Source organism: Cyanistes caeruleus, chromosome 7 (assembly GCF_971803275.1).
Source record: "Cyanistes caeruleus chromosome 7, bCyaCae1.hap1.1, whole genome shotgun sequence".
Classification (NCBI taxonomy): domain Eukaryota; kingdom Metazoa; phylum Chordata; class Aves; order Passeriformes; family Paridae; genus Cyanistes; species Cyanistes caeruleus.
The window spans coordinates 14720063-14737816 of record NC_141707.1 but is presented as its reverse complement, the minus strand read 5'-3'; the positions used below and the strand labels follow the sequence as shown (position 1 = coordinate 14737816).

Genomic DNA, 17754 nt, shown 5'->3' with positions numbered 1-17754 from the left:
TGAAATTTATGGCATCGTGCAATAAAACAATATGTCATAATTCCTATGGATCTTTATTTTAACTCTGCCATTTTGAAAATTTATTTTTGAACTTTGTATTCTTACTGCATCAGTTTTTACAAGTCAGCAAGATGACATAATTTTAGCTGTAATTGAGGTAAATTCAGATAAATTTGGAGATTCCACTCATTTAAGAATTTGTGAATGTGTAAGTGTATGGATGGGGGGAAATTTGTCACTTCAGCTTAATCTATTTACACTCCTCTTCCTGGAGGTGGAGGCTTTACCATCTGGAAGTTGGAAAGATTAGAATAAGGGATTTCATTACTTTCAGCAGAGGATCCTCTGGGTTAGATCTCTGAGAATGTGGTAGAAGAAAGGAGGTTAGGTAAATTAATTAATGAATATGTAACCTAAATTCCATTTTGTGTGAATTGCAGTTGGTGGGGAATACTGCAGTGAGAAATATATACTGGTATTGGAATTCAGATATTGGTGTGGAATTGACTTCAATTTTTTTAATGGATATTTTTATAATATAACAGGCATTGATTTCTCTCAAGTGACGATTTTACAGCTCAGAAGTGGGAAGCTGCTTAGAGTCTTCAGCTGGTATTTCTAGAATGTTTCTGCATGAATTTCTTCCCTTTACAGACCAGATAGTAATCTTAGCATAATGTTTGCAGTCTTGTTCCAAAGTGCATGGGGGGGGGTGGGGGGGTGGGGGTGGAGCAGTTTGGTGGTGTGTCTTTTTGTTGATTTGTTTTATTTTGGTTTTGTTCCTACAGAAATTCTGTTTCAAGATTTCTCTTAGCTTGTGTCTGTTCATTTTTAGCACTTAGCACTGAGCGCCTTAAAAAGACCACCTTAACTGTGATTTTGCAAGTGTTAGTTTGCTGAGGCTTTTTTTTTTAGGCTTCTTTAACTTTGCATTTTGTATCTTTACTTACCTAGATTTAATTTACTTCACGAACCAAAGCCATGAACGAGAAGGTGTTTGGGAGAGGTAGGGTTACACGGAAAGTAATTTGCATGGAAATGTTTTTGTAAGTAAAGAGGTTAATGCAGACAAACTAGCATAGGAAGAGTTATTGCATATGAACTGATGCAAAGGGAGGACAAACCTGTATTGTCTGGCGTAGGATGGGTTATCACCAGGATCCTGACAAGAGAATGTTTTAGGTTTAGTGTAGGATGACTATGTGAAGTTGTTTCTAAGGAAACTGGTGCTGAGAGAATAAGGTAACATTTCTGTGGCTAACCTACGTGTGTGTGTATATATATATTTCTAAGTGCGTCAGGTCCTTATAATAGAATAATTAATGTCTGTTTTGTGGTATTTAAGGCTGTAGGGTAATGTCTTTATTATTATTGTTTCCAAAATCCTGTAGGTAATGTAGAGGAGTTTTCTTCAAATTTTCTTCAAATACAGAAGTTTCTTGTTCCACATTCTCGACCATCTCAACTCTTTTCTGCTTTATTTGTTGCATGAACTCCTAAGAGAGGGATTTAGCTGTGAGTTTACAATTGTGTTTAATTCAGGTTCTGCTTATTTGCCTCTGTGAGGCAAGTGGCACTTAATTTTTTTCTCTGTAGAGTCACCTGACTTTTGTGGCTCTGTGCAACTACTCCGTGCAATACTATGAAAGCTATGAAAACATCAGCCTTAAAGTAGTTTTTTAAACTGTTATATAGTGTCTATCTTCAGTGTTGTATTTTCATTCCCACTGCCCTAATTGTTTGTCTTCAGCAACTTTGTATCTGTAAAGAACAATTTCACTGTAGGAATGGTATAAAGATAGAAGGTTGGCAGCTGAGCTTTGTGGTGCTTGAAAAGGCACAGAAGATAATTTAGAGCTTAGAGGAGCCTTTTTGGAACAGATGGGCTGTACCTTTTCTTTACCCCTTTTTTGGCAGCTGCTGAAATTGTTGTGACCTTTTTGATAAGAAATGGATCTTACTGTGCAAGTATGGTACCATGAATATTTACAAAACTATTATCAATCATCTTTGACTTCCCTGTGGTAAGGCTTTCTCCCTTTGTTTTCACATGACTTTCTTTGCTGCTGATAGCCAAAAAGAAAGCTTTTTAGCCTGGTTATTACTAGTGAGTCAGAGTGGGCAGGGAAGAAATGTCTTAACCAAGTTGTTTTGCATGACTAAGGCTTGTCTAATAAGGCTGGCAACCTAAATCCCACATACAGAATACATCAGCATTTATATTTTAAAGTTGGAATGCATGCCTGTCTGCTGAAGCTTGCAATTAAATTACCTAAAAACTAGAGTTGCAAGAGTGCTCTTTCTATTAAGGAGAAGGCTTGAGCTGACAATTTAAATTAATAGCTGTCCAGGGGAGGTTTTGTTTCTTTCTGTCTTTGTCAGTTTTTACCTTTTACCTTGGTTCTCTGTACTGTGGAGCTGTATGGCCAAGAGAATTCTGGCAGAATGTTTGAACCTGTTTCTAATGGCAAGTTGTAGTTATAGCTCTGATTTGTTGAGGACAATAGTTTTAAAAGTTATTATTTTATGTTCTTATCAAAATGACAGTTTATGTAAGTGTCTGCTAAATAGGATTCAGGTAGAATAATATATTTATTTATATGGATACAGAGAAATCATAATGATATTTGTACTATATTTATCATAAGACTTTTAAATAAGTACAAGAAGTCATCCACCAAAATTGAACATTTCCAAGGCTGGTTTTATTTTTTCTTGGGATTAGATTAGCATAAGAGTCAGATCCTTTTCTAGTGTGGAAACAGATCATACTGTGGCTGTTTAATATCTTCTGGTATATAACTTTAGAGTAGCTGGATGAAGCTGTCTACACCTATATACTGGTTAAGCCAGGAGCTGCTTATAGGAGAAGTTTTTTCTAAAAAGTGTATCACTGAAGTGCTAGTTTACACCATTGAGTTTTCTTCTTTACTCTTTTTGTTCTACAACAGAAGTAACTTTGTAAAACAGGTGTTACAGTGTTTATCTATAATAGCTTCTTATGTCCTGATGATATTTTATGGTAACTTACAGTGTGAGAAACAGCATGCTGTTAACAGTCTCAGATTTCCATCTTGGTGCATTCAGACTTTTTATTTTTTATTACTCTGTTACAAGAAAAAGTCCATTCCACCTTCTCAACCACTTAATTCCATGTGCTTCTAAGACAAGGAGTTCTTTCTCTGTTTCTAAAAAAATTATTATAACCATATCCAGGTTAGAAGTTAATTTTCACAGTCTGTGTCTTCAACTGCTTCTTAAACATTTTTCTGCCTTATACATACTCCTTCTAGGTTGTTTGCATGAAATGTAGGCCTGTATTTCAAATAAGAGCATATTATCAGTTTTGTACACTCTACTTTCATGTTTTCAGATTTACTTTAAATGACTTTGTGTGATCTTGATTTATTTTCTAGCTGCTGATGCATTCCTGAACAGATGTTTTCATTGCATCATCAAATGTATTACCTAGTCTTTTCCATTTAGTCTTTTACACCTCTGCATTCAGGAATAGCTCATCACGAGAAATTCAAATCGTGCTTTTGTTATCTGCAATTATCAGGATGTTGCCTGGTTTTCTTCCTCCAGAGTTTCCCAGTCTCGTTAGCGTGGGTGTGTGGTGGGGAAGCTTCTTTCCTGTGTACTTCTGACCACCTCATCTTATGTTGTCTTCTGCCTATTCTGCTTTCCAGGATGTTAATCGGGTTTCACACAGGTGCTCTTCTTACAGAGCTGTGAACTTTCTGGATCAAAGAAACTGAATGTTTGTTTAGTTCAGAGTAAGGATGCATGCTTAATGCTTTCCATGCTACTTTTTTTACAGAAGCAGCATGGAAAAATCTTTCCTAAAATATGTTTCTTTCCATGCTCAATAATGAATAATTGATATGAGTGGACTGTTTACGTAGCTTGGAAGAACAAGCTATAATTGATAATGGAATTTTCTGTTCTTTTCAACCTGGCAGTCCATAATACTTTCTTACACAAGTGGAACTGTGAAGAAATCATGTAGCACAAAGCTTTATTCTTTTGGCTGACACAGTTCAGGTTTTAGTTACAAATTATTCTTCTCATGGGCTTTAAGGTAAAAATACACAATATTTTAATTTGTTTTGCAACTAGAACTAAAATTACGTTATTATGGACGGTGCCATCTAATATATAATGGCCAAGAACTGGACTCATTTTGAAGTGCATGTCCTGTAATATAATCTCTCCCATGTATGTTTAAACCAGTATAAACTACTGGCCTCTTTAAAACAAGCATACAAACAAAAACACTGACTAAAATGTAAAGCACCACCAAAAACCCCTCTGCATACTTGAATATGTATTGAATATGATTGAATAATCATATCTTCTTAAATATCATCAATTATGAATATCTAATTGGTGATATTTTATTTTTTTTTCTAATGCCCACTGTGACAGTTGATAGTGTAGCAAGTGGTACTGGCTGAGATGATTTGGGTAATCATTTTGCTGTTGCAGATTGATCTTGGTTAGTGGTTCAAATGCATACAGGTAAATAATAATGTACTCAGTATGTCTCCTAAATGTAAGTGAAAAGCAAGCTCTCTGATGAGCATAGTTGATTAAACCCTTCTTTATTTCTTTTACTGTAGTCAAAAAGTTTGGGGGAGTTACCTGAATTTTAAGTTTCATTATTCTATTAGTATATTGTTGGAATAAACTTTTTTTCAGACTTTTATATTTTCAAAGGCAAAAAATATTGAGAATGGTGAATTTACCGTCCCTGGAGGCATTCAAAACCCAATGTAGATGTGGCACTGCAGGACATGGTATATTACTGGAGTTGGCAGTGCTGTGTTAATGGTTGGACTCGATGGTCTTAAACATCCTTTCCCATCAAGATGATCCTGTGATTTCATGATTTGTGTGAATAGCATAATCTAGGAGAGTTCTCTCAATTGGTAGAATTCTGTTTACATCTTAACTGTAATTGACAGATGCACAGTGCAAGACTGTGATTTCCTTCAGAACAGAGTATTATAGCTTTTATATTGAGCATAAAAATTGCAGGTCTGATTTAACAGCCTTATGTGTCATATTCTTCTCATTTATGCGAAATGAATAAGTTTAGGAGAAAACATTTAAACTATCATTTCAGGTGCTTTTATGGGGAAGCTTTTTGTTAATTGATTTCTGTATTTGATTTTTTGACTATTTGATTTGATCATTGAATGACTCCATGACTTTTCCTGTTCCATACTTTAGTATGAATTCAAACGTGCTTTCTTGTTCAGTATTTAAGATATCTTCAGTAGACCATATGTAAAAATATTTGAGAATGTTTTATTATTACTGTTGCTAATAACTGATTTTTTGATTAGTTATGATGGTTCCTATATACTGTAAGAACCTTTGAATCATAGTAGAAAAAATATAATATTTTTAAATAAACATGAGAAATCTCTTATATTCCTTGTATTTTGTTTGCTTTGGGAGAGATGTAAACACTCTGGAAATGAAACTCAATACTCTTGGTTCAGGCTACTTCAGCCTTGAATAAATATGCATAGGGCTTAATGTATTGAACCAGTTTACTTTAGGGGCACACCCACACAGTGTTTGATATATTTATTTTCCCCCCAAAGGTACAGCAAACCAGGGAGTGAGTGTAAGCATGAGATGTGCTTTGCAGATGGACATTTGAAAATCCCAGAGTGCCATCCATGTGTGAGGCTGAGCCAGTCCCACAGCTGCTGTGCTCCAGTGTGCCCAGTGCAGCCTGGCCGGTGCAGAGCAGGACGGGGCACTGAGCTGAGGGGCTCACCCTGCTTTTCCTCACTCTTCCTCTGCAGGGAATCCATCAGCTATCTTGCCTCTTTGTACAAGTCCTTAAAAATGTCTTTAATATCCAGGCAGATAATTTGAAAAGGGAGAGACGATTTCTCCTAAAACTGTACCAGCAGTAGCCAAAATAGATGTGGACTATTTATGCATTGATACTGCAGTTGTGGTTCTCAAGCTGATTTACGCTGAAAGAAGTTCCCAAATAGTGAAGCTTGAAGCTCAGTGCATGGCAAAATAACATACCTAGTATACCAGTAACATACCTAGAGTTTGCTCCTCCTGTGTGTGTTGTTTTCTTCATGCTCCCTATGAAGCGATTGTTTAGCAAAAGGTGAACTTCAGTGTAATATGCGATTTTCACAATGACACCGAAATTTTGGCTCTGTAAGAAATATGTACTAAGGAAATTATAGCATGGGAGAGTCTTTAGTATATTCAATTTAAGAATTACATGTTCTTCAAAGTCAGGGTATGAATTCAGTTCACATTTTATAAAATTATTACTCTCTTCTTTCATCTTACACTGTTCTTTGTAAGTACTATGCCAGTGGGGCTCTGCACCACTAATACGGAAGGATTTTCTGCCTAAGTAACAAAAGCTTTATTTTTTTTTTTAGATTAAGGCAATTCCTTCCTTCTGCTAAAACACGGAGCTTTTTCTTTTTTTCTATTTTTTTTATTGGAAAATTGCTTTATTGCAGAAGGGTTCATGTGGACTTTGAAGATTTGATGAACTTCAGTTTGTAAGGCCAAAAAATGTTTACATTAATGCTTGCTTGACTATACTTTTTCCTGATTTTGTGATCGTCATAGTTTTTTTTTATCTTTTAGAAAACGGGGCAGTACTTGAAGGCTTGACAAATGCATCCCAGGTTGAAAAATTTCTGCATTCCTTCTCCTCTTCCTCCTTTAGAAAACTGACTTCTTTAAAGAGGTAAAGTTGAATGTTGGGGGGTTTTTTCCAGACAGAGTGAACTAGAACTCAGCTTCTTCTGTAGCATGTGCTATGATGTTTTAAATGAAATTCTATACATGTCTCACTATGACATGGAATCTGTTTCCCTATATCAAAAAGGATGTCTTGGTGAACTTTTGTTTGCAGAGATCTAATAGTTGTTCTGTTATTTAACAGAATTATTTTTCAGTGCTTCTGGTGAAATAAGTCACTCAGCTGTTACTTGAATTTAAATAAATGTTATTTTTGAATATGTTGTATTTTAGGATGTTTAAACATGCTTTAGAAATCTGAAGCCACAGATACCCACAAGAGAGTTGGTATTCTCTTAATGACGTCCTGCCAAGGGCCATTGAAAAAATGATGCATTAACTTAAAAATTGTGTTGGGAAGCCTTTTATCTTATTCACCTTTTGTTTAACAAATACTGATTTTTCTTAAATACAGGTCTTTCAGAACTCAAAATAAGTATGTCCTGAGAAGAGAATTGGTGATTCCAGTCATGTAGTCTGGCTATTAAAAGGTCATTTATTGTAGGACTTCCATGATGTAACTTGTATGTCACACATATAATTTTTTGTTGAACCTAAATAGTTTTCAGAGCACAGCTGAAAGACAACTGGCCTGAAGCACTGAATCCTTCTTTTTCCTCCTTCCCCATTTATGCACAGCATTTTAGACTAAGCAAAGGAAACAGTTAAATCACTGTTAAATAATGAGACCTTTCTATTGTTTTGTATTCTATAATGCTATTGGAAAGATATGAAAAGCTTTTCATTGGGTAGGACTGTAAAAAACTAAATTTTTCTACCATAACTAATATTTAACTTCTTTTTTTCTTCCAAAGGTAAGAGAGAAGCAAAAGAAGTAAGAAAATGCTGGGATCAGAACGAGGTGTTGTGGAAGAATGGCTGTCAGAATTCAAGGTGAACTGAGATGAATATCTAAACCATTGGCTTAATGCCACCAAACATAGTAGTAGGGGTTTTTTAATATAAAATAATTAACATTCTATTTCCTTAATTAGCTAATTCTTAATTTATTTCTTTTAATGCATAAAGTAGGCAAAGGTCTGTGTAATTGAATTGGCTGGTACATAATATGTAATGAATAATTCTCATAGTAGCTTATTTTTATTGTTTATTGTTGTAGAGCAGAATACTGCAATAGTAATGTGGTCTTTTAAATGTGTATTTTGTGTAGATCAAACTAATAGAATTTAACTTAACAGCTGGTTAATGCTGCCCAAATTTCCAATTGAGGAACTTCTTAATTTAAAAATTATTAGTATATATTTATTTGGACTTTGATGTTTTTTTAAAGAAAAATACTTTACTTTTCCCCCCCCCTGTGGTCTGCATTAAATTAATGGTTTTTGCATGAAGAATCTGAAGTATTTTTAAGCTATTTTGCATGTTGATAATTATGCTGAATGAAATACAGGATAATGCATAAACATGACACCAGGATTTCATGACTGATAAGAAATTTGTCTGTTATTTAAATTAAGAATTAGTAGTTCCTCACATCATTGATTCGAGTAAGTCATTATATACTATAGTTGGAAATTTGTTTAAGTTCCAAGGATGCAAAATCCACAAACATGGTTGCTTGGGGAAGACTCGAGGCTGTCCATGCTTGTCCTGTACTCTCCACGCCTCTTAAAAAAGTTGAGTTGATTTGATAAAGTCTTCAAAAAGAGCTTGTTAAATACAGGCTATCAAGAGAGTCCTCATACCAAACTAGAGCAAATGATCTATGAAAGAAGCTAAAAGAAGAAAAAGAGGAAAAGCTAAACTGCTTTTGGATTTAGCCCTGAAAGTGGTTAAGTGCTTGTATGGTGAAGGACTTGTACTCAACAGTTAGGTTACAAGTTCAAAAATTTACTGAACTTCAGGACTTTTCTTTGATTTTGGGGTGAGGCTTCATTCTTATGTGACAATCTTGAATACTCGGAAGCATTTATTTGTCAGGGTAACCTTTTTTTTTTCCTTTAGGCATTACCTGAATCACAAATTTCCAGCTATGCAGCTACATTGCACCGAAAAAAACCTCTGGTACCAGCTCTTTATAAGGTCATTCAAGACCCAAATAATGAGGTAGGAGATTTAAAAAAATTATTTTAGTTCTCATTCCTGGATCTTTCACCTCTACATTAAAACTAAAGTAATGGAGAGGAAGATTAATTCGTTATTCTAATGTAGTCAAACATGGGTATCACCCCTCTTTTTAGTTTCTTCTCTTTTGACAGTTACTTTAATGCCTTTCTAGTAAGACACAGTCTCCTCTGTTTCCAAAAATACTGTTTATGCTGTCTGCTAGATTATCCTTGGCACAGCTGACTGTGTTTTATTTGGCATGAGTTGGTTTTGGTGTTTCGGTTTGGGGTTTTATTTGTTGAGGTTTTTTGGGGGACGGGGTCAAGTTTGGCTTTTTTTTTTGGAGTTTGGTTTTTTTAATTCCCAGAAAGCACCTTTCAGTCATAACTGAGACAAAGTAAGCCTTACCATGAAACTCAGAAAGACCAGTGTTGCTCTTGTGTGGTGGCTTACTGCAGTGCAAGATGGAATCAATTTTTTAAATGCCATTTAAGATAATATTATCTTCTTGTGCTTATACTAGTATCACTTTTGTGTAATTTGGTTTACACTGGTGTAAACAAGAGCAGAACCAGGGCCCCAAAATATAAATAGACACAATGAAAACTTAGCTTACCCTTGTACATAGTTCATTTTGCAAGTGATATTAAACTGGGCTTTCCAATCCATTGGCTTCTGCGAGGAGTGTTTCTGGGCAAGTGTGTGAAAAATAACTTCTGAATAAATTGTGCAAGCATGCCATTCTCTGACATGTAAACTACTTTAGATAAAATGCTTACAAATACTTGATGTATTATCAATACATCATGTGACTTCTCATTTATTTATAAATTAAATGGGTAGTGTACACAGCAAGGAAGTTCTTTATTTTCCCAAGTACAGCTCAGCTGTTTTTAGGAAGCTGAATGCTTGATTGAGCTTCAAGGAGATTGCATAATACTCATGCAATTAAAAAAAAAAGAAAGGCTTCATAGCTGACAGCTTCATTTCAGTATTATAAATAACCTGCATAGTGACCTTTTTCTTTGTACTGAAAAGCTGCTGTTATTCTTTCTTCAATCTGAAGTCACCATTTCTGCTGTCAATGTATTTGTGTTTGTGTAGACTCCTGAAAATGTAAAAGCTTCTCATTGCTTTGAGAGTAAGCATTTGATTTATTTTTTTTAAAGAGCAAAGAACCAGATTTGCAAAAAGGGTATCTTTTTATGGTGATCTTATGTTATTGCTCACTGATGCTTGTCAAACATTACTCTTTGTAACAGCTGTTGCTGTTTGGGCCTGGTTGTGATACCAGGTATAAGATAAACAATCCTAGACGCAAAGATGTCAGGTTCTACTTGTTAAAGCAGAATGTATTTCCTTGTTTCACTTCTTCCATCGTTATTTGCATGTGAGGAATATAAGCAAAGTGAATTCGTTTCTTTACATAATTCTGTAGTAATATTCGTCTCTAACTGAGAGGGGTTTTTATATATGCTTTATAAGGAATTCTTTGTTAGAAGGGTAATTTGTATCTTATGAAGATTAAGCATATGTGGAAGACTTAAAAAATACACTTTCTGGATTCTTAAACTTGATGGGCAAGTAATTCTTTAGTACAATTGAATCATAAAGTTGACTGATTTTTAAGACTTCTGGAAAGTAGCAAACTGTTTAGGGCAAACATGAATTTTTCTAGAATCACATCATTATTATAAGACCAGGACTGTTAATTTAACATGGAATCAGTATGCCTAGGAACCAAACAACCAAGGTGTTTCTTTTGACAGAAAAGAAACTATTGTGTTTATTAGTTTGTGAGCTGTTGAATGAATTCAAGCATATTGATGGGTTAAACAAAATTGTTTCTCTGTACCTTTGAGGAAGTGCCCTGACTTTTTAAAATGTAAAGAGCAGAGATTTGCATAAAGTGTAGGGAATGATCTTGCTCATAAGCAGCTAATTTAACTGAACAATACATCGATTTTTGTGTAGTATTTGAATTCAGAAGTAAAGTGCTTTTGAAGTGCTGTTTTTCAGATAGTTTTATAATTTTTAGGGTTGATTTATGGCTGTAGACAATACTCTGTAGATGCCAAGTTAATGTACTAGTGAAATTCAAATACTGGATAATTATGTGCCTAATTAGGTTTAACTAAGGGCAGCTGTGAAGCAGAGTGAGCTCACCTTTGCAATGCCAAGCAATCCCAGACCCAGTACTCTTCAAACAATAAATTGTTTCACTCATTATGTTATAGTTAAGTCTAAAATAAGCACATTTTACTTTCTACAATTGAATTATTCAAAAAGACAAGTATTGTCAATATTTGTCATGCATTTTATAAAGCATTATATTTGACTTAAAGATATGACTCTTAGGATTTGGAAAACTTGTAAAACAAGCCGAAAGAAAGCTATTCATCATCTTCCTTAAAACATGACCAGTTTGCATCTCTGTAAGGTATAAAATGAGGAGTGAAAATTAGACAATTGACACTTGCTGCATATTTAAGCCAATAAAAATGTAATTTGCTTTTTATGCTTATTTCTGCTCATGCTAATAGGAAAGCTCTTATAATTAAAATAATTCTGTTTGTTAGGAAAGGGAAAGGATTATAGGAGATATTTTACTTTGGATTTTTTTGCTGACTTCTGTGCACTCAGTTTGCTTTGACTTTGGACTGAAAGATCTTTGGCATTAAAATATGTGTGCCAGTTCACGTGTACATCCACTACTGATAACAAAAGCTCCGTTTCCCCTGTTTATCCAGTGTCTTCTCAGTATGTGTGTTCAGAGAATTACTTGGAAGAGGCTGGCTCTTTGGAAAGCCAGATAACAAGGATGCAAGGAAAACATTTGTTCTTTCTCATAGTGTCAAGTTTTGTATTTCCAGGCGGGAGACTATCATACTGTACTTTGATAGGAAAACCCTGGGTGTTTGTGCTTTTGAAAATATTGGTGGTGTAGCATCTTTGTGATGACAGCTTGTTCTTGTGGAAAAAGTGTACAGCTTTTCTTACAGCTCTGAACACAGCAAAAGTGCTATAATAGTTGCAGGTTTTTACCAAATTAATTGCAGTTAAACATTTTCTACAACAGATATGACAACTTCTAAAAATAAGGAGAATTCAGATGCTTGCAGCACCTACTGACTGGATATTGCTTGTATATTTCTAGGGAGCATGTCTCCCTAGTCTTTACTTAAATTTTATAAAATTTTCATTTGGAAGTAGGTAGAATAAACTTAGTAGCTCTTTGGTTGAGTGTCATCTGACTTAGCTAAAATAAATAAATTTTTCTTTTCCACTGTTTTTAATGGGACTTGGATTAGACTGGCTAATTTCAAATAGGAAACAGCTTTGGGCTGCTGTCATCTCTAATCTAACAGAAGTACTATTTATAGCATTGCCATTGTATATATCTGGTTTCAGATAGTATTTTTGGCTTTTCTTGCACTTGTCATCTCCCAGCAGATATGCTTCCATGTTTTGTTTTCAGAGATTTCTTTTTTTTCTTTCTGTTCTCTTCTTGATCATACCTTCTTTTAAAAAAAAAATTTACAAATTTATTTAGTGATGTCTGAATTGCTTAGTAACCACTTTCCAAATTTGAACATCTGGAATGTATTAGGCCTTTTATAAAGCAAGGACACAGTTCTATTTCTAAGGACTTGAACATTTACTGTAACACTTGGTTTTAATAATTATTGTCACTTTTAGATAAGAGTTTCTACTAAGTAGATATTAAGACAGAATGTACTTCCGCCTCTTTTGAACATAAAGTGCTACTAAACATGTATGAAATACTGGAATAAATATACTATCAGAAAGCTATACCATTTTTTCCTTAAAATGATTGTAATAGAAGCTTTGCAGGCTTCTAATTTCATTTAGATTCCAAGCCAAAACTAAGTGGTTGGCTATTTTCTGTCTGTATCTGTCTGTCTGTCTGTATGTCTTTATATACATGCATGTAAATATAGATGTGTATGTGTATAGATAGACATGTATATGACTTGTAAAAATCCATTTAGTCTAAATGACTGGATTTCTCTCATTCTGTATCAACGTCATCTTTCTTCATTCTCCTTGTAGAGTCTCTCTTTCCTTCTGTTGGAAATGCTGGCTTGTAGCTTAGAGTAACAGGTCTGTCAATCAGAAGCCTTGTTACACAAGGTACTTATACCACAGCCTTGTTTAAGAAGAGATTTCTCTGACAGCTGAATTTTATTTTACGTAAATGTCATGTTATGGCTTACGTAATCAGTGGTTAAATATGGTGTGCTACATTGACCAGAATATTGTGTGTTGGAAATGAAACTGTTTCCTGGGTGATGCTTCCTTAATAGATAATTCTGTCAAATTTATGTTTTATGTTTGTGATATACCAGTGTAAAATATCTAAGTGTAAATATAGATATGTGAAATTGTACATTCATAGAGCTTTATGGCATTGCACATTTATCAAACATTCAGACTATTCACTTGCAGAAATGTTGATTCCTCTGCTGTTAGCAAGAGACTCCTAAGTTTTTTAATGGGATGGATGGTTCACAATAAACCACAGAAATATATCTTTGTGCAGTGTAGGAAAAGTGTGACCCTCAATTCTACAGGAACTTTGTGGTACTGTGATTATGATGAGTAGACAAATGAATGAAAAAAGAATGCATCAAAGTCCATGAAAGAGCTAATGCTCTGAAAGTCCTAAAGTGCATATGCCTGGGAGTAAAAGAGGGGTCATATATGTCTTATCTAATCTGTATGTGTAAGAGTTGCATGAAGCATGTACTGTTAGAAAGAGGACTTGAGATTCTAGCCTCTATTTTTCTGACTCTGTAGCTCTTCTATATGAATATGCATGCCTTAGGTTACATTATGCCTCTGTCTTTTTGGACAGTGAATCCCAGAAATATTTTCTTTATGTCAGATAATCCCATTTGGCACAACACAATATTAGATAGTGCTCACAAACCTTACAAAAATTTGTCTTGGAAATTTCAATTTTTTTTTCAATTTTTTTTTCCCCTCAAATTTTGAGTTTGGTAATAAAAGCTTGATTAGTCTTGGGAAAGAATGAGATTGTTTAGTGTGGTTCTTTCTGCTTTTTCTTCTGTTCCCTAATAGTTCCATGGATGCATCTTGGGTATTGGTTTAGCATTGTAAGCTCTTAAAATGGCAGGTTTACCTCATGCTTTTATCACACTGACTTGATAGGGGCCTTTTTTCTCATTCTTGTACTGAAACCTGAAGTGCAACTCAAAATTAAAAGATCAGTTTGCATTGTAATGAACATGCTCAGTTATTGGTTTTGAGACTCAATAGGTGTAGATATGAAATTAATTAATATTTCTGTCTATTGGCTTGTCATTAGCAGCTGATCTGTAAACTTTGTACTTTCATAGATCTTACAACTGCACTAAAGTTTTACGGTGCACATAGTTCAAACCACGTGTAATGAAAATAAATCTTGTACTGACATCCCTAGAGAAGAACCTTCTCAAAGCACACATGGTAGTGGCCACATGTCCAAATACTGCATACCAGTGCCCCTCAAGACCTTAAGGTCTGTCCTTATGGATCTCCTTAAACAGAATGCAGATACCAGGGTGATCCATTCACACTTGTCATCAGGGAATGCAATTTTTACTGACTGCAGTAGCTATATGATATAGTCCCTAGATTTGTTATTTCACTCTCCCTTGTTAGAGAAGCCTACCAGTGAGTGATTAGCTTTCTTGCCTTTCCACAGCTCCTGGAGCCTGTTTGCCACCAGCTCTTTGAACTTTATCGGAGTTCTGAAGTTCGGCTCAAGAGATTCACGCTGCAGTTTTTGCCAGAGTTGATCTGGGTTTATCTGCGTCTCACTGCCAGCAGGGATAGGCAGAGTAATGGTTGCATTGAAGCATTGCTGCTTGGCATTTACAACCTGGTAAGTGAGATGAGGGGGAATGGCTGAGGAAAGCTTTGAGCTGAAGTTTTGCATCACTGACCCCTAGGAATAAAGTAAATTATTGGAACAACATATTTAAAATTAAAATACACTTAATGGAAAGTGTGTTTAATATGGAGAAAAGCATAATGTAATGAAGGTTTAGTAAAAATGTGTTTGCAAAAATAATTTTTTTTGTTTATAATTACCTTTTTTGGAAAAAACATTTTCACCAAAAAGGATCATCTCATGGGTTTTCTCTATTTAACTTTTATATACTTCTGTTTGTAAGGAAATTAGGTAGCCCTTCTTAATGCTGCAAAATACAACTTTTAATGGTTGTCAGGCTCATATGCTTAGTCAGTCTTGATTTGTCACTACCCCTGCCCTCCCACGTACTCTGAATGTGTCTTTTTTGAGGGTAGTTTGGAGGTGAAGCCACTCTGTATGTGAGCACTCAGATACATGCATGTTTACATTTGAGTCAGATAATTATTTTGAGGGGAACTGTGGTTTTAAGAATAAGTAAAAGTAACTGTAAATCATTAAATTTGGCTGTTGGATATAAAAGCAGTTTTTTACGTCCTTAGCCTAGCCTGGAAATATTTACTTTTATAATGTTATGAGGCTGTTTGATAAATTCAGCAATACTGCCACAAGAGACGTTCTCTAGTGGGAATTTCTGTGGTATAGGACCTTAAAATGTACTTTGCTGAAGTATCACCCTTCCCTCTAATGTTATAGTAAACCCCTCCTTTAAATTGTGGACTGTATTTCTACACATGACACATAATAGCCAAACTGTGAAACTTAAAAAATAAAATGTATTCTAGTTATGTGTCTGGAGATGAGCTCTAAGGACTGGAAGATGTAGTTATTTTAAATGTATTCTGATAGAAGAAAAACACTGGAAACTGCTTGGATTTTTTGTGTTTATTGGGTTGAAGTAGCACATTTATCTTTTCTCCCTTTTTTTCATGAATATTCTGCAGTTCATTTGAAAGTCATGTTGGTGATTCATATTTTTTAAGGATGGCAATTTCTCCATTCTCTCTATATTCAGAAGGAAAGTGACCTCAAAAAGAACAGTGGCTTCCACTATTTATTATCTTTAGTGAAGCTGATATTTTTCTGCACATATCCCGAGAGTGAAGTTATTTTCTACATGCTTAGAAAGTGAAAAGGATAAAGAAATCTGTGTTCTGACAAATTCTGTCAGCCATCCTCCTGTTATAATCCTTGAAGCCTGCTGCAAGTACTGAGCTACCTTGGGCTAAACATTTACATAAACTGGAATGACTGGAGCTTATTGTTTAAAAATTTGCTGTACAAAGTGCAAAGGCAGGATTTTAAGCTCCTTTTTGGTGTAAGTCTTGTGTAATTGTTCCTAGTATATTTTCTTTAAAAACTGCAGGGTTTGCTTATGTAGTAGCCTAGCAACTACAAAATCTGACCCATTTGAAAGCCTTTGAAGAAAACATTTTGTGTGTTTCCTCCTGAGGAAACTTTGCCAGTCCCCTTGATTTCACCTTTTCTCTGTGGTGCATTTATTATGAAATACTACCCATTGTCAGCAAGTGACTCATCAGCCCTTCTGTGTCAGTATCTTTAGTCTCACTCATCAAAGAGCCAGTGCTGGGGTTCTTTTAAGTATTGCACACTAATTCTGCAGAACAGTTTGTGATAGAGGTCTTTTCCCATTTAATAAATATGTATGTTGGTATTGTTGGTATTCTGCAGATGCACAAAGTCCTAGGTGCTTATAGTGTTAGTAGTCTTATCAGATCAGGACATCTAACTTATTTCTTTAATTCCTTCTAAGAGCTGAAAGTTAATCCAACTTCTATCTCCTTACTTGTGTTTGAGTCCTGGTTTTGTTTTTAATGCAGGAAATTGCTGACAAAGATGGAAACAACAAAGTTTTGTCTTTCACCATCCCTTCGTTGTCTAAACCCTCAATATACCATGAGGTAAGAGTGCTGCTGTGGTAAATTAGAATTGGATCTATTAGAGGAATGGAAACTGGATCCATTTGATGCCACAGGCCATTTTAGATGCATCTTGTTGCAGTAAGTTTTCAATGTCTGTAGCTTGTAGTTAGTGTAATAGAATGCCATAGAATTTGTAGAAGAACAGGAATATAAATGTTAAAAAAAATCTTTGCTGACTGCCCATTTTTAATAGAGGTTAGTTATACTGTAGTTGCAACTGTGTTTTTTTGCCTCTTGCATGCTAGCATAAAAGTAGTCTTCCTTCTAACTCCTACTTAGCTCAGTTAGAACTTGGAATTGTGTTTTTCTTTCATTACTGTTTCTGGTCAAAAAGTCTGTGTGATTAGGACAAACTTACTGTAGATGGATATGTAAGAATCAAGGTTGAAAATGTCTCTCACCTGCTGTATTACTTTATTAAGTGTGTGCACTTTATCACAACGAAACGAGGTAATGTTTTTGGATTTATTGTACTCTGGAGTAATCTTCATTTTTACAGATCAGAAGATAAGTGTGTCTTTTGCCTTCAGTAGTTGGGAGTTTTAATGCTTTTGGGGAATTCATACTTACAATTTAACTTCTTGTGCCCCTCCTTCCTTCTTTCTCCCGCCACTTACTTCTAGCCCTCTACCATTGGATCCATGGCTTTAACTGAAGGAGCGTTAAGTCAGCATGATCTTATCAGAGTAGTTTACAGCGATCTTCACCCTCAAAGAGAAACCTTCACAGCACAGAACCGGTAGGTGGATGTACTCTAAATATTAAAGGTGCTTCACTAGGGAGACAAGTCCTTAAACAAAACAAAAATATTTTGTGATCAGTCCTTCTCAGCATAAAGTGCTCAGAAATAAATCTAGAGAACAGCCTTAGCAGTAAATCTAGAGAACAGCCTTAGTAATCTTGAGGTATAATTTTCTTTTTCTTTTTTCCATCCTTGTATGTTCTGCTAGTTAATTTTGAAGAATAACTTCTCTGTCACTT

General features: G+C 35.0%; 1 protein-coding gene across 13 annotated transcripts in view; it reads left to right on the top strand.

The window, feature by feature from the left end:
• HYCC2 (hyccin PI4KA lipid kinase complex subunit 2) overlaps nt 1-17754 on the top strand; it is a 45659-nt gene that overhangs the window by 12666 nt on the left and 15239 nt on the right. For all 13 annotated transcript variants that reach the window (XM_086897183.1, XM_086897177.1, XM_086897187.1 and 10 more), the window contains 6 exons: nt 6649-6751; nt 7620-7698; nt 8770-8871; nt 14603-14782; nt 16672-16752; nt 17397-17512. In XM_086897183.1, coding sequence (XP_086753309.1) covers nt 7648-7698; nt 8770-8871; nt 14603-14782; nt 16672-16752; nt 17397-17512 — 530 coding nt within the window. In that variant the 5' untranslated portion in view covers nt 6649-6751; nt 7620-7647. The remainder of the gene's footprint in view (nt 1-6648; nt 6752-7619; nt 7699-8769; nt 8872-14602; nt 14783-16671; nt 16753-17396; nt 17513-17754) is intronic.